Below are 26,938 nucleotides of genomic sequence, written 5' to 3'. Positions count from 1 at the left end.
ATTGCGACACAACAAACTGAAGCAGTTTGAACTGAATGTGTTCATTTTTTTCATGTTTTACTTGTGTACTAAACTGCCTGGCTACTCAACTTGTGAAGCTGAAGATATATACCTGCGTTTAAATTGCCTAAAATAAGATGTCGGCTTCGTGTGAAACATTTCCGATGTTTTTGCTTGACGGTGCTATTACTAAGGTTTCAGAAACAGATTCTGAAGATGACAGCGATTCAGATTCTAACTCGGATACTGACTACGAATTCCCAGAACCAACAACGTTTCCAGTAAGTGAAATGTGTGGGGTGTGGAAACAAAACAGAACAACATACTACAGGGGTTACAATATACTGATAGTGGCCCAGATTCATCAAGGGTTTTACACCAATTCGCAATCAGCGACACTTTTTCTAAACTGAATACAATAATACAATGTGAGTTAACATGACACGCCACAGCTCAGAGCAGCGTAGCTTCATTTAAAGACGCTGTGTGCGAGTAAGTCATGTTTCATTCATTTTACGGCTTATATGCACATTTATTCTTTTTTAAAATAAAGTGACAGTAATTGCGAATTGGTGTTAAACCATTGATGAAAATAGTTATCTTAAAAATAAAAAAAATAAAAAAAAATTGTTGATATGTTAATTTTTCGGCAACACTTTGACATGGTGGTTAGAGCTGCTGCCTCAAAGCTCCAGGGTCCTAGGTTCGATTCCAGTCTCAGGGGTCTGTCTGTGTGGAGTTTGCATGTTCTTCCCAGTGTGTTCACATTGCAGGTTTTCTCTGGGTACTCCGGTTTCCTCCCACAGTCCAAAGACATGCTGTTCAGGTTGATTGGTCACTAAATTGCCCTGTGTGTGTGTGTGTGTGAGAGAGTGTGTGGTGTGTGTGTGTGTGTGTGTGTGAGAGAGTGTGTGTGTGTGTGTGTGTGTGTGTGTGGTGTGTGTGTGTGAGAGTGTGTGTGTGTGTGTCAGTGTGTGAGAGTGTGTGTGTGTGTCAGTGTGTGTGTGTGTGGTGTGTGTCAGTGTGTGTGAGAGAGTGTGTGTGTGAGTAAGTGTGTGTGTGTGTGTGTGGTGTGTGTCAGTGTGTGTGTGAGAGAGTGTGTGTGTGTGTGTGTGAGAGTGTGTGTGTGTGTGTGTGTGTGGTGTGTGTCAGTGTGTGTGTGAGAGAGTGTGTGTGTGTGTGTGTGTGTGTGTGTGTGGTGTGTGTGTGTGTATGAGAGAGAGAGTGTGTGGTGTGTGTGTGTGTGTGTGTGTGTGTGTGTGAGTAAGTGTGTGTGTGTGTGTGTGTGTGTGTGTGTGTGTGTGTGTGTGTGTGTGTGTGAGTAAGTGTGTGTGTGTGTGTGTGTGTGGTGCCCTGCGATGGACTGGCGTCCCGTCCAGGGTGTAGTCTCGTCTTGCGCCCTGTGTATGCCGGGTTAGGATCCAGCTCACTGCGACCCTGTAAAGGATTAAGCGGTTAATGATAATGGATGGATATATAAAAACCAAAAACTGTGAAGATGGATATAGAGCATTTTGGAATGAAGCTCTTCAGTTGTCCCCAGTCTCTCCGCACCTCAATTCATTTATGTTTTAGCACATTTAAAATCATGAGTGAACTTTGTAAAATAGAAAGTGAACGCATTGTGATTTCACAGGGAGATTCACATCAGGGTTTATTGACTATCTGCGCTTCATTCCACTTGGCTTTTCTTTCTTTTTCAGATCTCGGCCACAAGCTTTCCAGGACCAAGACGTGTAAAGGTCTGGATCTTTCTTTAACCACTACAATTACACAATATAACCATTTATATTCTGGACACAGATACAAGAGAAAACTTACTGGAAGGGACACAGCAACTGCTCCAATTGTCTTCAAACTGACTCTGGACTGTGTCAATTACTCCTGCTCCATACAGTAGCTTACATGAGGACATTCATTACAGCGGACGGCATGGTGGTGTGGTGGTTAGCACTGCTGGCTCGCAGCTCCAGGGTCCTGGGTTCGATTCCAGCCTCAGGGGTCTGTCTGTGTGGAGTTTGCATGTTCTCCCCAATGTGTTCACATTGTGAGTTTTCTCTGGGTACTCTGGTTTCCTCCCACAGTCCAAAGACATGCTGTTCAGGATGATCTTAAATTTCCCTCTGTGTGTGTGTGTGTGTGTGTAAGCAAAACTGATGTCCCGTGCAGGGTGCAGTCCTGCCTCGCATTGCCCTGTGTCTGCCGGGTTAGGATCCGGATCACTGCAGTGACCCTCTAAAGGATTAAGTGGTTATGATAATGAATGGATGGATAAACTTTCAACCCATTTTGATCAAAACTTAACATACCTTCATTTGTTAACAAACTTAAACAGTATACCAACAACAAAGACAAATATATTTGGAGACACACAGTCAGAAGAGGTGTCTGTCTTTCATTTTCATGCTTTTTTTTTAGTTGCATCTCAAGCTTTGAGCTACATCACTGCCCTTTCCTCTTCTTTCTAAGCTAATCTACCATATAAGCATTTACTCCCAAGGGATAGCATACTGTAAACCTTCACTTGTACATAGTTCCTGTTACTTTTGCAGTACAAATGCATCTCTCAGTCTGTGTCTATCAGACAGGTCCTGTTCTTTGTGGGCGTTTGCTCTGAGCATTCTGCCATGACCTGTACTTCATCACTTCAGCCATCCATCATCACAACCACTTATTCCTTTAGAGGGTCGAGGCGAGCCAGAGCCTAACCCGGCAGACACAGGGCACAAGGCAGGACTACACCCCGGACAGGATACCAGCCCATTGCAGTGCACCACACTCACACACAGGGCAATTTAGAGTGACCAATCAACCTGAACGCATGTCTTTGGACTGTGGGAGGAAACCGGAGTACCCAGAGAAAACCCGCAATGTGAACACACTGGGGAGAACATGCAAACTCCACACAGACAGACCCCTGAGGCTGGAATCGATCCCAGGACCCTGGAGCTGTGAGCCAGCAGTGCTAACCACCACACCACCATGCCGCCCTTCATCACTTCAGTGGAAAAGAAACATCTTTAAATAAGTAATAAAATTGACAATAAAAACAGTCGAATATGTAATTGTTAATACATTCTAGAGTATCAAATACCTGTATAAATATACCTGAGATATACGTATTTCTTTATCTATTTTAGGTGACAGAATTTCGACCAGTAATACACCAGGAGGGTTACACCACAACCTACAGGTAGAGCTTTAAAAAATAATGTACCTTAAAGGGAGACTCAGGTTGGGTTACGTGTTCCCATATGTTGCTACAACAGGTTTTTTTTTTTTGACATCCTGACCACTTTTTTTTTTACACTATTAAATTGCAGTCTACAGTTCTTGGTTTTCAAGATGACTTCAAAATATACCCTTCAGAAAAACTTCAGAACTACACTTCCCATCACCTTCTCATCGTAGATACATGACCAGGAGGATGATGGGAAATGTAGTTCTGAAATTCTTCTGAAGAAGACATTTGAAGCCATCTTGGAAGCAGAGCATTGTAGACAATGCAATTTAATAGTGTAAAAAAATGTGTCCAGGATGTAAGAATAAATAAATAATAAACAACATATTGGAACATGTAACACCCAAACACAAAACAACTTGAGTTGCCCTTTAAACATAAGTTTGTGTGGGGAGGGGGGGGTATCCATATACTACAATTCGATTTGTTTTATTAATTAATTTTTCCAAATGAACATGTATTGTTGATTGAATTAATACTAAATTATAATATCTAAAATATAGGGTGTGGTGGTTAGCACTGCTGCCTCACAGCTCCACGGTCCCGGGTTCGAATCTGGTCTCAGGGGTCTGTCTGTGTGGAGTTTGCATGTTCTCCCCAGTGTGTTCACATTGTAGGTTCTGGGTACTCCGGTTTCCTCCCACAGTCCAAAGACTTGCTGGTCAGGTTGATTGGTCACTCTGAATTTCCCTGTGTGTGAGTGAATGTGTGTGTGTTTGTGGTGCCCTGCGATGGACTGGTGTCCTGTCCAGGGTGTCGTCCTGCCTTGCGCCCTGTGTATGCCGGGTTAGGCTCTGTCTCACCGTGACCCTGTAAGGGATTAAGTGGTTAATGATAATGGATGGATGGATGGAAAATTACATTCATTGTACCTTAATTTCTGAATTCACTACAATTATACTTTTAATGGAAAAGTGAGGCATTTACCCCTTAATTTTCTATTAATTTGTGCATACTTTAAGGGGTTCTTATCCCTTAAATACATCCCTTAAATAGTTTCAGGGGTTTATTAAGCTGTATTACCCCATTAGATACACCCCTTAAAAAGACAGATTCAATTAAAATTAAATGAATGGGGTTTTAAGTCTAAAGAGACACATTGTAGGCTGTCCTTAATTTAAATTAATGGATGATTTTTATTTTCCAGGGTAAATTAATAGGGACATTCCATTCATCCATTATCATTACCACTTACAGTGCCTTGCGAAAGTATTCGGCCCCCTTGAACTTTGCGACCTTTTGCCACATTTCAGGCTTCAAACATAAAGATATGAAACTGTAATTTTTTGTGAAGAATCAACAACAAGTGGGACACAATCATGAAGTGGAACGAAATTTATTGGATATTTCAAACTTTTTTAACAAATAAAAAACTGAAAAATTGGGCGTGCAAAATTATTCAGCCCCCTTAAGTTAATACTTTGTAGCGCCACTTTTTGCTGCGATTACAGCTGTAAGTCGCTTGGGGTATGTCTCTATCAGTTTTGCACATCGAGAGACTGAAATTTTTGCCCATTCCTCCTTGCAAAACAGCTCGAGCTCAGTGAGGTTGGATGGAGAGCATTTGTGAACAGCAGTTTTCAGTTCTTTCCACAGATTCTCGATTGGATTCAGGTCTGGACTTTGACTTGGCCATTCTAACACCTGGATATGTTTATTTGTGAACCATTCCATTGTAGATTTTGCTTTATGTTTTGGATCATTGTCTTGTTGGAAGACAAATCTCCGTCCCAGTCTCAGGTCTTTTGCAGACTCCATCAGGTTTTCTTCCAGAATGGTCCTGTATTTGGCTCCATCCATCTTCCCATCAATTTTAACCATCTTCCCTGTCCCTGCTGAAGAAAAGCAGGCCCAAACCATGATGCTGCCACCACCATGTTTGACAGTGGGGATGGTGTGTTCAGGGTGATGAGCTGTGTTGCTTTTACGCCAAACATAACGTTTTGCATTGTTGCCAAAAAGTTCGATTTTGGTTTCATCTGACCAGAGCACCTTCTTCCACATGTTTGGTGTGTCTCCCAGGTGGCTTGTGGCAAACTGTAAACGACACTTTTTATGGATATCTTTAAGAAATGGCTTTCTTCTTGCCACTCTTCCATAAAGGCCAGATTTGTGCAGTATACGACTGATTGTTGTCCTATGGACAGAGTCTCCCACCTCAGCTGTAGATCTCTGCAGTTCATCCAGAGTGATCATGGGCCTCTTGGCTGCATCTCTGATCAGTCTTCTCCTTGTATGAGCTGAAAGTTTAGAGGGACGGCCAGGTCTTGGTAGATTTGCAGTGGTCTGATACTCCTTCCATTTCAATATTATCGCTTGCACAGTGCTCCTTGGGATGTTTAAAGCTTGGGAAATCTTTTTGTATCCAAATCCGGCTTTAAACTTCTCCACAACAGTATCTCGGACCTGCCTGGTGTGTTCCTTGTTCTTCATGATGCTCTCTGCGCTTTAAACGGACCTCTGAGACTATCACAGTGCAGGTGCATTTATACGGAGACTTGATTACACACAGGTGGATTCTATTTATCATCATTAGTCATTTAGGTCAACATTGGATCATTCAGAGATCCTCACTGAACTTCTGGAGAGAGTTTGCTGCACTGAAAGTAAAGGGGCTGAATAATTTTGCACGCCCAATTTTTCAGTTTTTTATTTGTTAAAAAAGTTTGAAATATCCAATAAATTTCGTTCCACTTCATGATTGTGTCCCACTTGTTGTTGATTCTTCACAAAAAATTACAGTTTCATATCTTTATGTTTGAAGCCTGAAATGTGGCAAAAGGTCGCAAAGTTCAAGGGGGCCGAATACTTTCGCAAGGCACTGTATTCCTATAGAGGGTTGCGGTGAGCCAAAGCCTAACCCGGCATACACAGGGCAATGCAAGGCAGGACTACACCCTGGACGGGACGCCAGTCCATCACAGGGCACCACACACACATACACACACACACACACACACACACACACACACACACACACACACACACACACACACACACACACACACACACACACACAGAACAATTTAGAGTGACCAATCAACTTGAACAGCATGTCTTTGGACTGTGGGAGGAAACCGGAGTACCCAGAGAAAACCCGCAATGTGAACACACTGGGGAGAACATGCAAACTCCACACAGACAGATCCCCTGCTGTAATAGGGGTTTTAGTTTTATAGAGACAGTAATGCATGCAGTGCACTAGTAATATCTCTATTTAATGTTTTATTCATCCAGATTTTCATTTGAGAAGGAAGGAAGACACCAGTGTGAGATCACAAATCTGATTTTTAATGTGGCGTTGGCTCCAGCTGAAGTTGAGTATCACACAGAGCAATGGGAGAAGTGTCCCCTTCACAGCAGCTTCCTGCTTCCTGCTGGTCCACTGTTTGATATAAAATGCCTGAACGGAGTTTTGAAGCACCTTTCCTTCCCACACTCAGAATACTCTCCTGGTCAGTGGCAACTTTAAATTACTAAAACTAATCCAGTTATTCGAAGTGTTATATTTTTTAATTGGGGAAGCACTGTGGTGTGGTGGTTAGCACTGCTGCCTCACAGCTCCAGGGTCCTGGGTCCTGGGAAGTCAGGTTTTTTTTTTTTTTTTGACATCCTGACCACTTTTTTTACATCATTAAATCTCTACAGTGCTCAGTTTCCAAGATGGCTTTCCAAATGTACCGTTCAGAAGAACTTTGAGAACTACATTTCCCATCATCCTCCTACTCATGTATCTATGATGGGGATGATGGGAAGTGTAGTTCTGAAGTTCTTGTGGAAACTGAGCACTGTGTCGCCTGTAATTTAAAACAGGCGAAAAAAAACACCAACCTAAGTTCCCCTTTAAGCTTGCGTCTTGTATTGAGTGTTTCTCCCGTAGTCTTGTATTGAATGATCTTAATATACTTCTATTGTTTCCCCCATAGACTTGTATTGAGAGCTCTCCCCATAGACTTGTATTGAGAGCTCTTCCCATTGTCTTGTATTGAATGCACTTCCTATATACTTGTATTGTTTCCCCCATAGACTTGTATTGAGAGCTCTCCCATAAGCACTCCCTATCTATAACAGGGTGAGCGCTTGCTTAAACATGGGTACAGCTGTAGTCGCTTCATTAGAACTTAATGGGAAGCTGAAGTTATTTTTTTGTGTCTCTGTGTGTTACATGTCTACGTATGTTGCCTCTTATTAAATTGCAGTCTATAGTGCTCGGTTTCTGCAATGTCTTCACGTGTATCTTTCAGAAGAACTTCAGAACCCCATTTCCCATCACCCCCATCATAGATACAGGAACAGGGTGTTGATGGGAAATGTAGTTCTGAAGTTCTTCTGAACGGTACATTTGAAGCCATCAGAGCACTGTGTAGACTGCAAATGAATAGTGTAAAAAAAGTGGTCAGGATGTTAAAAAGAACAACACACACACCTTACTGAAACAGCTGTAGCAACATGTGGGAACATGCAACACACACACACACAAATCAACAACAACTAGAGTTCCCCTTTAATAAAATAGAAGGTAAAAACATACTTTGATTTCATGAAGAAATGTGCAGCTTTCAGCCAGATTCACTTCATGTTTTACAGTCTTTGTGCTTGATTTCACTTTGGTATTCTTTCTTTCTTTTTCAGAACTTGCCTACAGTCCTTCCACGACCAACCCTGGAAGTACAGGTCTGTTATTCTTTCTTTTACTGCTACAGCTACACAACATAACAATGTGTAGTCAAACCTGCTTAATGTCCCTCCCTGTTAACGTCACCGGACACTGCTTATTGCTAATCCTTATCGAATATGGTGGTTAGCACTGCTGCCTCACAGCTTCCTGGGCTTGATTCCGGCCTCAGGGGTCTGTCTGTGTGGAGTTTGCATGTTCTCCCCAGTGTGTTCACATTGTGGGTTTTCTCTGGGTACTCCGGTTTCCTCCCACAGTCCAAAGACATGCGTTCAGGTTGATTGGTCACTCTAAATTGCCCTCTGTGTGAGTGTGTGAGTGTGAGTGTGTGGTGCCCTACTGGCATCCCGTCCAGGGTGTAGTCCTGCCTTGCATTGCCCTGTGCCTACCAGGGTTAGGCTCTGGCTTGCGTTTGTGCTCTGTTTCCAAGATGACTTTACATGTACCCATCAGAAGAACTTCAGAATTACATTTCCCATTATCCTCCAGCTCACGTTTGTATGGTGGAGGTTGATGGGAAATGTAGTTTCCACATCTCATTGAAAATGTGCATCCTTTCAGTGGGATTTCAGCATCCAGCCACTCCTTTTAACCATGTGTGGAATGTACTTATTCCTTTATTATGTATTTATTTATCTCTTTTTCCTCCACAGAAACACAGCCGCTGCCCAACCCCTTTAGAAGAGCAGGTGAATGGATTTTCTTTTGCTTTCTCAAGTACAGTTATGTTATGTATCACATGTTATCATAATCATAAAGAGAGTTTCTGATTGCAGTGCTTTTTAACATAGTGTTTATCCCAGGGGAATAATATACTCAGCATCAGAAGAAATGTATCACTATTTTAGCAGTAGCAGCACACAGCAACACACAGCAGCAGCAACACACAATAGCAACACACAACAGTAGCAACACACAGAAGCAGCAACACACAACAGTAGCAACACACAGAAGCAGCAACACACAACAGCAACACACAGAAGCAGCAACACACAACAGCAACACACAGAAGCAGCAACACACAGCAGCAACACACAGAAGCAGCAACACACAGCAGCACACAGCAGCAGCCGCACACAACAGCACACAGCAGCACACAGCAGCCGCACACAACAGCACACAGCAGCACACAGCAGCCGCACACAACAGCACACAGCAGCAACACACAGCAGCACTCATTTCTCGAGCTCTCTCTGCCCCAGAACAAAGGGCGAAACAATCCTTTTATTCCATGTTGTTGGGTTGGTTATTTGATTGATTAATTGACTGGCAATCAACCCAACCACATGCTCAACTGGCCTAACAGATGCAGTCATACTCATAATCACACAGACACCCACAGGCACACCCAGGAACTGCAACACAAACTGTTACACATTTAAACAGCGGCAGAGACACAGCTCTATTATTACTGAGCATCAAAAGAAACATATCACAATTATGACACATTTATTTTTGAAAAAAAAAAAGGTATATAAATTATGGCCATTGAAATGTTTTTGACTTCTTTTTAATCACTTGATCATTCATCCTGGACCACGAGACACGCTGGAGTGACTGTGACTGAAGAAGCACATGCACTTAATCACCTCTTTAGTGAGACAGTTGATTGGACGCTGCATATGGAGTGATTTCAGTTGTTGAATTGCAAGCTTGAATAAAAGCAATACAGAAAATTACAGAAAAACTCCAGCCAGGTCTGTAAAGAGAGCAGCACCTTCATGCAATCGACATGTTGGAGGCTGGACTAGGGCAGCGTACTGTGGCTCACCGTCTTGGGTGCCAAGCAATTTCAAAGCTGTTGAGACTGTAGAACCAGACACACTCTGTCAATGACAGGCAGGCCACCAACTGGGAGAGCAAGAGTCACAACACCTGGCCAAGAGCGACAGATCATTTTGCAGCATCTTCATGATGCACACGTTACTTGCCTGTGACTTTCACAGTATCCCCCCCATAACTTTACATAAAATGTCACTGCACCTGCTCTGAAACAATGAGTTTGTCATTGTTCAATCACACACAGTGAATTGTATCCAAACATAAGTGATAGGTTTCTTTAGATGCTCAGTATATAAAAACACGTCTTAACAAAGTTAGTGGGTTGCTAAGAATTCAGAACGTTTCTGAAACAGCTTCACAAATGGGTTTGTCTGTCTGTGTGGAGTTTGCACGTTCTCCCCAGTGTGTTCACATTGCAGGTTTTCTCTGGGTACTCCGGTTTCCTCCCACAGTCCAAAGACTGTGTTCAAGTCGATTGGTCACTCTAAATTGCTCTCTGTGTGAGTGTGTGTGTGTGTGTGTGTGTGAGTGTGTGAGAGAGTGTGTGTGTGTGTGTGTGTGAGTGTGTGAGAGAGTGTGTGTATGTGTGTGTGTGAGTGTGTGAGAGAGTGTGTGTATGTGAGTGTGTGAGAGAGTGTGTGTGTGTGTCAGTGTGTGTGTGAGAGAGTGTGTGTGTGTGTCAGTGTGTGTGTGTGTGTCAGTGTGTGTGTGTGTGTGTGAGAGAGTGTGTGTGTGTGTCAGTGTGTGTGTGTGAGTGTGTGTGAGTGTGTGAGAGAGTGTGTGTGAGTGTGTGAGAGAGTGTGTGTGTGTGTCAGTGTGTGTGTGTGTGTGTGTGTGTGTGTGTGAGTGTGTGAGAGAGAGAGTGTGTGTGTGTGTGTGTGTGTGTGTGTGTGAGAGAGTGTGTGTGAGTGTGTGAGAGTGTGTGTGTGTGTGTGTGAGAGAGTGTGTGTGAGTGTGTGAGAGAGTGTGTGTGTGTGTCAGTGTGTGTGTGTGTGTGTGTGTGTGTGTGTGTGTGTGAGTGTGTGAGAGAGTGTGTGTGTGTGTCAGTGTGTGTGTGTGTGTGTGTGTGAGTGTGTGAGAGAGTGTGTGTGTGTGTGTGAGAGAGAGAGAGAGAGAGTGTGTGTGTGTGTGTTGCCCTGTGATGGACTGGCATCCCATCCAGGGTGTAGTCCCCCCTTGCGCCCTGTGCCTGCCTGGTTAGGTTCCAGCTCACCGCAACCCTCTAAAGGATTAAGCGGTTATGATAACAGATGGATGGATAATGTTTGTTTTTTTTTTTAAATCAAACCATGTGAATTACATTTCATTTAGAACTCTGTAAATTTTTTTTTTCAGAAATAGAGTTGGTGGTGGCACACAAGAAAAATGACAATATTGAAGTTATTAAACCCATCAAAGTGACGAAAACTCACATCAAAATAAAGGTCAAAGAAATGTCTCTCTTTGGTCTGTTGAGAAGAAAGAAAAAATCTAAATTCAGAGCGCTGGTTCTTCTGTTTCTCAGCAAACTTGTGACAAGAAAAGCGTTAGATGTGCACTTGCTCCCCTCAAACGTTGTTCTGGATGAAGTAAGTAGGTTTAGAGATGAATTCTAGACACACACACTGATATAGCCTCCTGAGACCCAGCAAAAAAAAAAAATATTGGCATGTTATCAATAGGGTGGCACGGTGGCGTAGTGGTTAGCGCTGCCGCCTCACAGCGCCAGGGTCCTAGGTTCGAATCTGGCCTAGCGGGTCTGTCTGTGTGGAGTTTGCATGTTCTCCCCAGTGTGTTCACATTGTGGGTTTTCTCTGGGTACTCCGGTTTCCTCCCACAGTCCAAAGACATGCTGTTCAGGTTGATTGGTCACTCTAAATTGCCCTGAGTGTGTGTGTGCCCTGCGATGGACTGGCGTCCCGTCCAGGGTGTAGTCCTGCCTTGCATTGCCCTGTGTATGCAGGGTTAGGATTTGGCTCACCGCAACCCTCTATAGGAATAAGTGGTTAATGATAATGGATGGATGGATGTTATCAATAAAATATATTTTTTATTGAACTTTGATTCCATCTGCACTGTATTGGACGTTGGGATTCGATAACAGAACATTTCAAGGAAACAATGACATCGGTGACACATTGGCGAGGTTTACATACACGTTGGGTTGGAGTCATGCCAAATATCGTGCTTTAAGTGTTAAATTTAAGGTGGTATTACTCAATTACAATAGCTGCGTTACATAGACAAGTCCTTACCAGTTTTGACCTGATGGGCTTGCTGTCTATTGTCAGGACCATGTTGGTATCCACGCTCTACGGTTGTCATGTGAAGTCCTCAGATAACAGCAATATAGAGCAACCTTCACAACGCGCCAGCGCAGAACGACATTTAAAGATCGCTCTTTTATTTCCGTGGTCGATCTATTGCTGGTGTACGAGGAATTCGCATGATAACCGTAGAGCGTGGACAGCAAGTCCATCAGGTCAAAACTGGTAAGGACTTGTCTATGTAACGCAGCTATTGTAATTCAGCAATACCACCTTAAATTTTACTCTTAAAGCATGATATTTGGCATGACTCCAGCGTGCATGTAAAAAGGGCCGATGTCAACTACAGTACATTACTTATCATTCATATTGAATCTAGTTAAAATGCACTAAAAACTACACAGGCACTTCCTATAATGTTGATAAACTATATTCAATAAGAATGATATCAAATAATAATTTATCACTACATTATTATAACCTTTGCGTTTTTGAATTCCATAAAATGACAAAAAAAAAAAACAATTTTATCCAAAAAGGAAATGGAACTTGTGCTCATAGGGAAATAAAAAAATGTGACATCATCAAAGAGTGGAAAGCCGAGGATGTAACTGTGTGGGATTAAACACTTCTTAAAAATACTATAAAAAAAACCAATATCCACTGCAGAGGATCAAGCCAATGGGCTGGGTCTCAGGAGGATAGAAATAAATTGGGGAGGTGTTAAAGGGGGCATCAGTAGTTGAAAAGTATGAAAAGCAAAAGTTAACTATGCCACAGAAAAATAACCTGTTTGGTTATTGTATAGTCATTTTACACTCCAAAACACTGCCGAAATCACTGGTTCTGGAACATCCCTTTTGACCGAGGCAAGATTATTATTATTATTTATTTCTTAGCAGACGCCCTTATCCAGGGCGACTTACAATTGTTACAAGAGATCACATTATTTTTACATACAATTACCCATTTATACAGTTGGGTTTTTACTGGAGCAATCTAGGTAAAGTACCTTGCTCAAGGGTACAGCAGCAGTGCCCCCCACCTGGGATTGAACCCACGACCCTCCGCTCAGTCCAGAGCCCTGACCGCTACTCCACACCGCTGCCCTAGAGATACCTTCTGTATGTATCCTGTGAGGAGAGGCACACGTGCAGTGAAGCGTCACATTTGCTTTGAAATTTCCTTATGGAAACAAGTCTCCACATTGCTTGTGGGATCTTACAAAAAAAAAAAAAAAAAAAGGATGCAGTAAAATTGTTCAAAATTTCCAAAGAATAAAATCCAGGGGCAGCATTTGCCACGTAATCTTTTATTTTTTATGTAACTACCGCTGTCCCCTTCAACCCAATCTGTAGTATTTTGTACTTCATGTGATTTTCTCCATTTGCTGTTGTATATTGCCCAGATGTGAATATCCCCACTGTTATTTCCTCTATTGAACTGCCCGATATTGAATTGTACTGTGTTTTGAACTTAAAAGTCATTGTATTTTCTATCTTCCTCTTAAATTGTATTGTGATTCTTGATTTTATATATATATATATATAATTAGTTTTTATATACAATGGGAAGTTCCCTTGGGAAATAATAATAATCTTTTGTTCTGGTCATGTATTTTTTAAAAGACATACGCTTCCAACATGGTTTTGCAGCCAGTTGGTGAGAATTACCAGGTTATTTATTCAGAAATGTTCAAAACCCTTTATTTTTTTTTAAATAACATGTATGTGTGAAGGGTGGCCCGGTGGCATTTTCCATTTGATTCCTTTCTAAGGGTCTGTCTGTGTGGAGTTTGCATGTTCTCCCTGTGATTGCGTGGGTTTTCTCCTGGTATCTCCTGATAAATATTCATAAACCTTTTCTCTACTCAGGTTAAAAAGAAACAGGAAAATGGGACTTTCCTTCGAATGCCGGCTGAATGTGTTATAATGGAGGGTGAAACATACAACATTTCATGTGACCTTGAAGAGGCACGGGTTCAACCGAAAGTAAGCTCACTGAGTCACTTTAAGGCTGCTGTACATCAGGGCTATGACTTCCGGGTTAGGCTCACCATGACCCTCTAAAGCAGTAGTTCTTAACCCTGTTCCTGGGGACCCACTGTCTGCCCTGCTGTTTTTTGCTCCAGCTGAGCTCTGAATTACTTAATCGAACCCTTAATTGAACTAATAATTAGCCTAATCAATAGTCACAATCAATTTTATATTGCTTTAAACAGTTGTAGATTTTAATCTAAAATGATAATAACTTTTCCTCTCACAGTCCAGATGCATGCTGTTCAGGTTGATTGGTCACTCTAAATTGCCCTCTGTGTGTGTGAGTGTGTGGGTGCCCTGCGATGGACTGGCGTCCAGGGTGTTGTCCTGCCTTGCATTGCCCTGTGTCTGCTGGGTTAGGCTCCGACTCAACGCGACCTGAATAAGCAGTTATGAGAATGGATGGATGGATTATGATAACTTGAATTCTCCAAGTTTTTGTAAACTAAATAATTTAAAAAGTCAAATTATGCAAATTATTAGTTCAATTAAGTAAGCAGGAGCTTGGTTGGAACAAAGACCTGCAGGACAGTGGATCCACCAGAACCAGGATCAAGAACCACTGCTCTAAAGGATTAAGTGGTTATGATAAAGGATGGATGGGAATTAAGTTAAACAGAAATCTTGTTTTACAATGCTCTCGATACTTGAGTCACAAACAATGTCAATTCTTTCTTGTTTCTCATTTTCAGGAACATGTTTATTATAGAGACTACAATCAGAACTTCCTCCCAACATTTCAGATCATTTTGAACGATGATGTGATTGACCTGGAGCTACAGCTTTTCAAAAGCAGTGACAAAAACACAGCAATCTGGTCTCGCTGGGTACCCATTGATGGTGAGGAAGCTTCATTCTTACTTTAAATCCAGAAAGATTTCGGAGACTTTTATTACACGATTTTCACCTATCAAAAATAAAAACCCGCCAACATTCTTGGTAATATTAAGCATTATCGGATGGCACGGTGGCATAGTGGTACTCCAGTTTCCTCCCACAGTCCAAAGACATGCTGTTCAGGTTGATTGGTCACTCTGTGTGTGTGTGTGTGTGTGTGGTGTGTGTCTCTGTGTGTGTGTGTGTGTGTGTGTGTGTCTCTGTGTGTGTGTGTGTGTCTCTGTGTGTGTGTGTGTGTGTGTGTGTCTCTGTGTGTGTGTGTGTGTGTGTCTGTGTGTGTGTCTCTGTGTGTGTGTCTGTGTGTGTGTCTGTGTGTGTGTGTGTGTGTGTGTGTGTCTCTGTGTGTGTGAGAGTGTGTGGTGTGTGTGTGTGTGTGGTGCTCTGTGATGGACTGGCGTCCCGTCCAGGGTGTAGTCTCGTCTTGCACCCTGTGTATGCTGGGTTAGGCTCCGGCTCACCGCGACCCTGTAAAGGAGTAAGCAGTTAATGATAATGGATGGATGGGTAAACAGAACACTGAAAAAAACACTGAAGGCGTTTTTAAAAAGCACAACCTGGAATTATTCAAATCAAGTTCCAAGATAAATTGATTAATTAATGAAATGAATTTGTTTTCTTGATTTGAGCAAACGTGGAAAATTCAATACAATGCTTCACCAATCATCAGAAATATCAATAACAAATACATTTAAGTGAATTTTGAATTTAGTTCATTAAATATCTAGGATATATGTACTTTATTAATCTGAAAATCGAAATCTAGGAAATGAAAAGCCTTGGTAAATACATTTATGTCTGTTAAAGGGGAACTCAGGTTATTGTTGTGTGTGTTACATGTTCCCATATGTTGCTAAGGTGTGTGTATTGTATTGTTTTTTTTTTTTTTTTTTTTTTTTTGACATCCTGACCAATTGTTTTACACTATTACACTGCAGTCTTCTACAGTGGTCAGTTTCCAAGATGCCTTTCCAAATGTAGAACTTCAGAACTACACTTCCCATCACCCCCAGCATAGATACATGAATAGGGAGGATGATGGGAAATGTAGTTCTCAAAGTTCTTCTGAAGGGTAAATTTGGAAAACCATCTTGAAAACCAAGCACTGTAGAAGACTGCAGTTTAATAGTTTAAAAAAGTGGTCAGGATATCAAAAGAAAATAAAAAAAACAATAAACACACCTTACTTAAGTAGTTGTAGCAACATATGGAAACATGTATCATTTTTGATGACTGATGATGAAAAAACAGTGATGATCTGATCTGTACAGAACAGAAGTTATTTTCGTCAAGAGAAACGTGTTAATGTTGTGATAATAATGTATTTATTTTCTCATGCTGTTTTTTTTCTCAGTCTGCAGATCATCACAACCGCCTGGTAAGTGTTAATCTTTCACTTTTATTTCAGCAATGAAAGTTCACATCGGCAGCACGATGCAGTGGTGGTTAGGGCTGCTGCAAAATCAAACACATTTTCTACCTCTGGAAAAATTGTTGTGTGTTGTTGTGCCTTGTTTATATGCAAGCTGCTGTCAATATGAGTACAGAAGGAGTTGAAAGATTTTAGTTTTCACAGAACTTCACAGCTCCAGGGTCCTGGGTTCAATTCCAGCCTCAGGGGTCTGTCTGTGTGGACTTTGCATGTTCTCCCCAATGTGTTCGCATCGTGGGTTTTTATGGGTGTTTCCTCCCAGTCCAAAGACATGCTGTTCAGGTGGATTGGTCACTTTAAATTGCCCTGTGTGTGAGTGTGTGAGAGAGTGTGTGTGTGTGTGTGTGTGAGAGAGTGTGTGTGAGTGTGTGAGAGAGTGTGTGTGTGTGTCAGTGTGTGTGTCAGTGTGTGTGTGAGTGTGTGAGTGTGTGTGTGTGTGTGTGAGTGTGTGAGAGTGTGTGTGTGTGCGTGTGGTTCCCTGCGATGGACTGGCATCCCATCCAGGGTGTGGTCCCCCCTTGCGCCCTGTGCCTGCCTGGTTAGGTTCCAGCTCACCGCAACCCTCTAAAGGATTAAGCGGTTATGATAACAGATGGATGGATAATGTTTTTTTTTTTTTTAAATCAAACCATGTGAATTACATTTCATTTAGAACTCTGTAAATTTTTTTTTTCAGAAATAGAGTTGGTGGTGGCACACAAGAAAAATGACAATATTGAAGTTATTAAACCCATCAAAGTGACGAAAACTCACATCAAAATAAAGGTCAAAGAAATGTCTCTCTTTGGTCTGTTGAGAAGAAAGAAAAAATCTAAATTCAGAGCGCTGGTTCTTCTGTTTCTCAGCAAACTTGTGACAAGAAAAACGTTAGATGTGCACTTGCTCCCCTCAAACGTTGTTCTGGATGAAGTAAGTAGGTTTAGAGATGAATTCTAGACACACACACTGATATAGCCTCCTGAGACCCAGCAAAAAAAAAAAATATTGGCATGTTATCAATAGGGTGGCACGGTGGCGTAGTGGTTAGCGCTGCCGCCTCACAGCGCCAGGGTCCTAGGTTCGAATCTGGCCTAGCGGGTCTGTCTGTGTGGAGTTTGCATGTTCTCCCCAGTGTGTTCACATTGTGGGTTTTCTCTGGGTACTCTGGTTTCCTCCCACAGTCCTAAGACATGCTGTTCAGGTTGATTGGTCACTCTAAATTGCCCTGAGTGTGTGTGTGTGCCCTGCGATGGACTGGCGTCCCGTCCAGGGTGTAGTCCTGCCTTGCATTGCCCTGTGTCTGCAGGGTTAGGCTTTGGCTCACCGCAACCCTCTATAGGAATAAGTGGTTAATGATAATGGATGGATGGATGTTATCAATAAAATATATTTTTTATTGAACTTTGATTCCATCTGCACTGTATTGGACGTTGGGATTCGATAACAGAACATTTCAAGGAAACAATGACATCGGTGACACATTGGCGAGGTTTACATACACGTTGGGTTGGAGTCATGCCAAATATCGTGCTTTAAGTGTTAAATTTAAGGTGGTACTGCTGAATTACAATAGCTGCGTTACATAGACAAGTCCTTACCAGTTTTGACCTGATGGGCTTGCTGTCCATTGTCAGGACCATGTTGGTATCCACGCTCTACGGTTGTCATGTGAAGTCCTCAGATAACAGCAATATAGAGCAACCTTCACAACGCGCCAGCGCAGAACGACATTTAAAGATCGCTCTTTTATTTCCGTGGTCGATCTATTGCTGGTGTACGAGGAATTCGCATGATAACCGTAGAGCGTGGACAGCAAGTCCATCAGGTCAAAACTGGTAAGGACTTGTCTATGTAACGCAGCTATTGTAATTCAGCAATACCACCTTAAATTTTACACTTAAAGCATGATATTTGGCATGACTCCAGCGTGCATGTAAAAAGGGCCGAGATCAACTACAGTACATTACTTATCATTCATATTGAATCTAGTTAAAATGCACTAAAAACTACACAGGCACTTCCTATAATGTTGATAAACTATATTCAATAAGAATGATATCAAATAATAATTTATCACTACATTATTATAACCTTTGCGTTTTTGAATTCCATAAAATGACAAAAAAAAAAACAATTTTATCCAAAAAGGAAATGGAACTTGTGCTCATAGGGAAATAAAAAAATGTGACATCATCAAAGAGTGGAAAGCCGAGGATGTAACTGTGTGGGATTAAACACTTCTTAAAAATACTATAAAAAAAACCAATATCCACTGCAGAGGATCAAGCCAATGGGCTGGGTCTCAGGAGGATAGAAATAAATTGGGGAGGTGTTAAAGGGGGCATCAGTAGTTGAAAAGTATGAAAAGCAAAAGTTAACTATGCCACAGAAAAATAACCTGTTTGGTTATTGTATAGTCATTTTACGCTCCAAAACACTGCCGAAATCACTGGTTCTGGAACATCCCTTTTGACCAAGGCAAGATTATTATTATTATTTATTTCTTAGCAGAGGCCCTTATCCAGGGCGACTTACAATTGTTACAAGAGATCACATTTTTTTTACATACAATTACCCATTTATACAGTTGGGTTTTTACTGGAGCAATCTAGGTAAAGTACCTTGCTCAAGGGTACAGCAGCAGTGTCCCCCACTGGGGATTGAACCCACGACCCTCCGCTCAGTCCAGAGCCCTGACCGCTACTCCACACCGCTGCCCTAGAGATACCTTCTGTATGTATCCTGTGAGGAGAGGCACACGTGCAGTGAAGCGTCACATTTGCTTTGAAATTTCCTTATGGAAACAAGTCTCCACATTGCTTGTGGGATCTTACAAAAAAAAAAAAGAAAGATGCAGTAAAATTGTTCAAACTTTCCAAAGAATAAAATCCAGGGGCAGCATTTGCCACTTTATCTTTTATTTTTTATGTAACTACCGCTGTCCCCTTCAACCCAATCTGTAGTATTTTGTGCTTCATGTGATTTGCTCCATTTGCTGTTGTATATTACCCAGATGTGAATATCCCCACTGTTATTTCCTCCATTGAACTGCCCGATATTGAATTGTACTGTGTTTTGTACTTAAGTCATTGTATTTTCTATCTTCCTCTTAAATTGTATTGTGATTCTTGAGATTATATATATATATATATATATATATATATATATATATATATATATATATATATATAATTAGTTTTTATATACAATGGGAAGTTCCCTTGGGAAATAATAATAATCTTTTGTTCTGGTCATGTATTTTTTAAAAGACATACGCTTCCAACATGGTTTTGCAGCCAGTTGGTGAGAATTACCCAGTTATTTATTCAGAAATGTTCAAAACCCTTTATTTTTTTTTAAATAACATGTATGTGTGAAGGGCGGCTCGCTGGCATTTTCCATTTGATTCCTTTCTAAGGGTCTGTCTGTGTGGAGTTTGCATGTTCTCCCTGTGATTGCGTGGGTTTTCTCCTGGTATCTCCTGATTAATATTAATAAACCTTTTCTCTACTCAGGTTAAAAAGAAACAGGAAAATGGGACTTTCCTTCGAATGCCTGCTGAATGTGTTATAATGGAGGGTGAAACATACAACATTTCATGTGACCTTGAAGAGGCACGGGTTCAACCGAAAGTAAGCTCACCGTGTCACTTTAAGGCTGCTGTACATCAGGGCTATGACTTCCGGGTTAGGCTCACCATGACCCTCTAAAGCAGTAGTTCTTAACCCTGTTCCTGGGGACCCACTGTCTGCCCTGCTGTTTTTTGCTCCAACTGAGCTCTGAATTACTTAATCGAACCCTTAATTGAACTAATAATTAGCCTAATCAATAGTCACAATCAATTTTATATTGTTTTAAACAGTTGTAGATTTTAATCTAAAATGATAATAACTTTTCCTCTCACAGTCCAGATGCATGCTGTTCAGTTTGATTGGTCACTCTAAATTGCCCTCTGTGTGTGTGAGTGTGTGGGTGCCCTGCGATGGACTGGCGTCCAGGGTGTTGTCCTGCCTTGCATTGCCCTGTGTCTGCTGGGTTAGGTTCCGACTCAACGCGACCTGAATAAGCAGTTATGAGAATGGATGGATGGATTATGATAACTTGAATTCTCCAAGTTTTTGTAAACTAAATAATTTAAAAAGTCAAATTATGCAAATTATTAGTTCAATTAAGTAAGCAGGAGCTTGGTTGGAACAAAGACCTGCAGGACAGTGGATCCACCAGAACCAGGATCAAGAACCACTGCTCTAAAGGATTAGGTGGTTATGATAAAGGATGGATGGGAATTAAGTTAAACAGAAATCTTGTTTTACAATGCTCTCGATACTTGAGTCACAAACAATGTCAATTCTTTCTTGTTTCTCATTTTCAGGAACATGTTTATTATAGAGACTACAATCAGAACTTCCTCCCAACATTTCAGATCATTTTGAACGATGATGTGATTGACCTGGAGCTACAGCTTTTCAAAAGCAGTGACAAAAACACAGCAATCTGGTCTCGCTGGGTACCCATTGATGGTGAGAAAGCTTCATTCTTACTTTAAATCCAGAAAGATTTCGGAGACTTTTATTACACTTTTATTTTCACCTATCAAAAATAAAAACCCGCCAACATTCTTGGTAATATTAAGCATTATCGGATGGCACGGTGGCATAGTGGTACTCCAGTTTCCTCCCACAGTCCAAAGACATGCTGTTCAGGTTGATTGGTCACTCTGTGTGTGTGTGTGTGTGTGTGTGTGTGGTGTGTGTGTGTGTGTGTGGTGTGTGTCTCTGTGTGTGTGTGTGTGTGTGTGTGTGTGTCTCTGTGTGTGTGTGTGTGTCTCTGTGTGTGTGTGTGTGTGTGTGTCTCTGTGTGTGTGTGTGTGTGTGTCTGTGTGTGTGTCTCTGTGTGTGTGTGTGTGTGTGTGTCTCTGTGTGTGTGAGAGTGTGTGGTGTGTGTGTGTGTGTGTGTGTGTGGGGTGCCCTGCGATGGACTGGCGTCCCGTCCAGGGTGTAGTCTCGTCTTGCACCCTGTGTATGCTGGGTTAGGCTCCTGCTCACTGCGACCCTGTAAAGGAGTAAGCAGTTAATGATAATGGATGGATGGGTAAACAGAACACTGAAAAAAACACTGAAGGCGTTTTTAAAAAGCACAACCTGGAATTATTCAAATCAAGTTCCAAGATAAATTGATTAATTAATGAAATGAATTTGTTTTCTTGATTTGAGCAAACGTGGAAAATTCAATACAATGCTTCACCAATCATCAGAAATATCAATAACAAATACATTTAAGTGAATTTTGAATTTAGTTCATTAAATATCTAGGATATATGTACTTTATTAATCTGAAAATCGAAATCTAAGAAATGAAAAGCCTTGGTAAATACATTTATGTCTGTTAAAGGGGAACTCAGGTTATTGTTGTGTGTGTTACATGTTCCCATATGTTGCTAAGGTGTGTGTATTGTATTGTTTTTTTTTTTTTTTTTTTTTGACATCCTGACCAATTGTTTTACACTATTACACTGCAGTCTTCTACAGTGGTCAGTTTCCAAGATGCCTTTCCAAATGTAGAACTTCAGAACTACACTTCCCATCACCCCCAGCATAGATACATGAATAGGGAGGATGATGGGAAATGTAGTTCTCAAAGTTCTTCTGAAGGGTAAATTTGGAAAACCATCTTGAAAACCAAGCACTGTAGAAGACTGCAGTTTAATAGTTTAAAAAAGTGGTCAGGATATCAAAAGAAAATAAAAAAAACAATAAACACACCTTACTTAAGTAGTTGTAGCAACATATGGAAACATGTATCATTTTTGATGACTGATGATGAAAAAACAGTGATGATCTGATCTGTACAGAACAGAAGTTATTTTCGTCAAGAGAAACGTGTTAATGTTGTGATAATAATGTATTTATTTTCTCATGCTGTTTTTTTCTCAGTCTGCAGATCGTCACAACCGCCTGGTAAGTGTTAATCTTTCACTTTTATTTCAGCAATGAAAGTTCACATCGGCAGCACGATGCAGTGGTGGTTAGGGCTGCTGCAAAATCAAACACATTTTCTACCTCTGGAAAAATTGTTGTGTGTTGTTGTGCCTTGTTTATATGCAAGCTGCTGTCAATATGAGTACAGAAGGAGTTGAAAGATTTTAGTTTTCACAGAACTTCACAGCTCCAGGGTCCTGGGTTCAATTCCAGCCTCAGGGGTCTGTCTGTGTGGACTTTGCATGTTCTCCCCAATGTGTTCGCATCGTGGGTTTTTATGGGTGTTTCCTCCCAGTCCAAAGACATGCTGTTCAGGTGGATTGGTCACTTTAAATTGCCCTGTGTGTTGGGTACCCTATGATGGACAGACAGCCCATCTAGGGTGTGCAGTCCCACCTGGCGCCCTGTGTCTGTCAGGTTAGGCTCCGGTTTACCGCAACCCTCTAAACAATAAAAGTAGTTTTTGTTTAACTGCAACCTGCGTCTGAGCCTCCCCACTCGTTATCCTGTTACAGACGGATATTGTTTTGCTGTTTCAGTTCAGAGGCTGATGGCGATGAGGAAGGACTTCATTGAGGGGGTGAACGTCTCTGTCATCGGAAGCCTGCTGGATGACTTGCTGCAGATCAGAGTGTTGAACGATAGCGAGGTGGAGGCAGTGAAGCAGGGGGAGACCTGCACCAGTGCCAAGGCTCGCAACCTGATCGACATGGTGAGGAAGAAGGGGAGTGAAGCAAGCATGGCACTGCTTTCCAAACTGGAGAAGAGGGACCCCATGTTCTATAAATCACTTGAAACTGTTTAGTGCAAATTGTTCAATATATAGAATTGACGAACACAAAACACAAACAATGAAGGTCCGGCTGGGCAGTAGCCTTCAAGGATCCTTTTCTCTGTTTTTAATTTTAAATTTCTCCGCTCTCGTTCCGCCTCCGAACACCCACCCGGAGTGCAGAGAGCTGCAGGTATTTATGCAGGTGACCATCTCCCGATTTAGTAACAAATTAATCACTTAATTAATTCGGGAGATGGCCACCTTCTACATGAGGTTTTTAATTGTGGATGGGACTTCCCATCCACGCTACGAAACACAAAAACAAAACAAAACCACACGGCTCTCCCGTCATTTACACAAACATCAATACAAAAACAAAACAAAACACACAGCGGTTCACCATCATATTTAAATACATGAATACAATAAATAAATCATAAGAAACAAACACAAAATAAACTGCACAGGGGCGGAGGGGGAAACCCTGTTCTAAAAATAAAGAAACAACACATTTAAGCAGGGCTTTCATACCACCCTGCTACACACAGCTTAATATCATCTCCATAGAAAAGAATAATACTCAAGGAAGTTCAGCTTCATTCAACCTCCAGCTTTGCAAATTGCATCAGTTTGATTTATTTTTTAACTACAGGGGTGATGAAGAATATTTGTTCTCAGGGGGGTGGGGGGCAGCAATGAAAGTATACTAATTTCTAACTTTTTTAAATGAACGGATTCAAGTAAATAAATATTTTACTACTAAGATACAAACATTTTATATTCTCAAATACAATACTGGCTATAATATTTAAAAGTTAATATTCAAAATAAGTAGGCTACTTTTATGCATAGATTAGGGAAAGGGTACAAAAATAATATCCAAGTGTTTGGATATCCCAGTGAGAACAGTTGGATCAATAATCAGGAAGTGGAAGCTGCATCACACCACCCAGGCACTGCCAAGAAAAGACTGTCCCTCAAAACTCAGCACTCAAACAAGGAGACTTTTGAGAGAAGCCACAGAGAGGCCAACAATCATTTTGAAGGAGCTACAGAGTTCAGTGGCTGGGAGTGGAGTAATGGTGCACCAGTCAACCATATCAAGAGCTCTGCATAACACTGGCCTGAATGGGAGGGTGACAAGAAAGAAGCTGTTACTCAAAAAGTACCATCTGAAAGCACGTCTGGAGTTTGCCAGAAAGCATGAGAGTGACCCAGCTGCGATGTGGGAAAAGGTTTTGTGGTCAGATGAGACCAAGATAGAGCTTTTTGGCCAAAACTCAAAGTGCTATGTGTGGCGCAAACCTAACACTGCCCATGCCTCAAGACACACCATCCCTACAGTGAAGTATGGTGGTGGCAGCATCATGCTGTGGGGATGCTTCTCATCGGCATCTTGTTAAAATTGAAGGAAGAATGGATGGAGCAAAATACAGGGAAATACTGCAAGAGAACCTGCTTCAGTCCGCTAAAAAACTGAAGCTTGGGAGGAAATTCACCTTTCAGCAGGACAATGATCCCAAGCACAAGCACAAAGCAACATTGGAGTGGCTCAAGAACAAAAAGGTGAATGTCCTACAGTGGCCCAGTCAAAGTCCTGATCTCAATACCACTGAGAATCTGTGGCACTATTTGAAAATTGCAGTCCACAAGCGTCGTCCAACCAACCTGAACAACCTGGAGCAAATCTGCCATGAAGAATGGGCCAAAATCACTCCGACACTGTGTGCAAAGCTGGTACATACTTACCCCAAAAGACTTAAAGCTGTTATTGCAGCGAAAGGTGGCTCTACCAAATATTAATGTGTGGGGGTTAGAATACTTATGCAAGCAAGATATTTCAGTTTTTTTTATTTTTCTTAAAAATATTTCCCAACATAAAACCAATGTCACCTTACAATAATTGATTGAGTTTCAGTGTTTTAAAATAAAATATCAAACATAACGAAATTTCAATGTACCATTTGTAATTCAGTAATATGAGAGAATTGGTCACGGGTCTGAATACTTTTGCAAAGCACTGTTTATGTGTGTGTGTATATATATATATATATATATATATAATTTGTTCTGACATTTAGGGGTTTTTCTGAGAAGGAAGGAAGACACCAGTGTGAGATCACAAATCTGATTTTTAATGTGGCGTTGGCTCCAGCTGAAGTTGAGTATCACACGGAGCAATGGGAGAAGTGCCCCCTTCACAGCAGCTCCCTGCTTCCCGCTGGTCCACTGTTTGATATAAAATGCCTGAACGGAGTTTTGAAGCACCTTTCCTTCCCACACTCAGAATACTCTCCTGGTCAGTGGCAACTTTAAAACTCGGTATTCCTTGACAATTTGAAATGTACTTAAAGTCCCTGAATTCAAATACACGAGAGGGGTGCTTTGAATAAATTTCACTACAGCCAAAAAAGAAACACTACTACCTTCACTTGTATGTTTTAGAGAAAATCTGCATCGTGTTTTAGAACTATCAGTGATTTGCTTGGTTTTAAATTTAAAATCCTATGTTAGTTTTTTGTTCTCCCCAATATGTTCGCATTGTGGGTTTTCTCCAGGTACTCCGGTTTCCTCCCACAGTCCAATGGGACACCTTCATAATGACAACATTGAAATGATCAAACCAACAGAAGTGACAGAAACACACGTCAAAATAAAAGCCAAAGAAATGTCATTCTTTGGTGTCGTGAAAAGGTGGGTGAAATCTGAAATTAGAGCGCTTGTGATTCTGTTTCTCAGACCTGAACAAAAGAAGTTAAATATTTTCTTGCTTCCCTCAAATGTTGTTTTGACTGAGGTGAATAAAGGGCTGGAGAAGTTAGGGCTTCTGTGATGAAACAGCTAAATACAGAAGCAATTTTTAGATTAACTCCTGAGTAATTACCATGTAGGGTATTTATAGTTACAATGTAGGGAATGAATAAGTATGTATGTTGTTAATTATTGCACATCTGCATTTGCAATTACTTAATGGTGTACATAATTACACTTCACCTACATTAAGGCCTATTCACACCGGGCGCGATGCGATTATCTTCCGCCGCGACGCTGCCTTTCACACCAGTAACGACAGATGTCACACGACAAAATTACAAAAATAGAAACAGTTTCTAGTTTATTGGCGTCGCTTCAGTGTCGCCCTGTCGCATCGCGAGCAGTGTGAAAAGCTCTTATCTAAACAGATTTTATTTTGTTTGTCTCCGTGAGGTGTGTCGTACGATAAAATCGATTGACGCGTCGCGCCCGGTGTGAATAGACCTTTAGAACTATGGCCTGGATCAAATGAAAACTTTGACCCACATGTTAATTATACATTACAAACCTGCCAGTCATCCTTCAACCCCAGAGGGAACCCACTGCCATTAATACTGGCTTTGTAATCTGCAATTAGTGGGGTTGCTCAAAGTTTTTGGATTTGGTCCAGGCCTATGTGTAATTACTCAGTAAATATTCTGTACTACGCACATAGTAATTTGTCAAAAGTGACTACTTCATTTAAAGTGTTATCTTAAATATTGTATTACAGTTTTTCACAACCATTTACACACGTTTCCTGAAATTATACTCCATTTACTCAAAACTATAAACACAAAACAAAAAACCCACACCGTACTGGCCAAACCTCAGAAGTCTCTATTCAAAAACATGTCATCTTCCATCTAAACTTTGCCTTCGAATGGCACACAAAAGCCATCAAATAAATAGACCCTACTGAATACCCATTACACACAGGTGAGAGCAATGAAAAACACTAATATAAAATATGTTTTTTCAGTATTACCTCTCGTCACAAAGACGGCTGCAGTGGATGACTTCAGACCAGAAAACAGGAACACACACAGAGACTTGGGGTTTTGGTGAAGCTGAGCGCGCTCAGCATTTATTCAACAAACAAAC

At 41.3% G+C, this 26,938-nt stretch overlaps 1 protein-coding gene across 1 annotated transcript; it reads left to right on the top strand.

Annotated features, from left to right (window-relative positions):
- LOC117404911 (uncharacterized) lies at positions 1-25,336 on the top strand. The gene is made up of 15 exons (XM_059011635.1): positions 1-281; positions 1,704-1,742; positions 3,141-3,193; positions 6,479-6,696; positions 7,874-7,915; positions 8,570-8,605; positions 11,034-11,266; positions 13,819-13,935; positions 14,676-14,823; positions 16,232-16,255; positions 16,986-17,218; positions 19,804-19,920; positions 20,661-20,808; positions 22,222-22,245; positions 22,806-25,336. The coding sequence occupies exons 1-15, from the start codon at positions 138-140 to the stop codon at positions 23,069-23,071; spliced, it is 1,842 nt and encodes a 613-aa protein (XP_058867618.1). The 5' UTR covers positions 1-137; the 3' UTR covers positions 23,072-25,336.
- Positions 25,337-26,938: the final 1,602 nt, after the last annotated feature.

This window comes from Acipenser ruthenus, chromosome 42, assembly GCF_902713425.1.
Source record: "Acipenser ruthenus chromosome 42, fAciRut3.2 maternal haplotype, whole genome shotgun sequence".
NCBI lineage: Eukaryota > Metazoa > Chordata > Actinopteri > Acipenseriformes > Acipenseridae > Acipenser > Acipenser ruthenus.
This window is presented reverse-complemented; position numbering and strand designations above follow the sequence as displayed.

Bases quoted from the DNA above. Each gene is read 5' to 3' on its own strand.
- LOC117404911 (XM_059011635.1), top strand. From the start codon at position 138: ATGTCGGCTTCGTGTGAAACATTTCCGATGTTTTTGCTTGACGGTGCT. The intron at 11,267-13,818 runs GTAAGTAGGTTT...TTCTCTACTCAG, and splicing joins CAAACGTTGTTCTGGATGAA to GTTAAAAAGAAACAGGAAAA. The intron at 16,256-16,985 runs GTAAGTGTTAAT...TTTTTTTTTCAG, and splicing joins CAGATCATCACAACCGCCTG to AAATAGAGTTGGTGGTGGCA.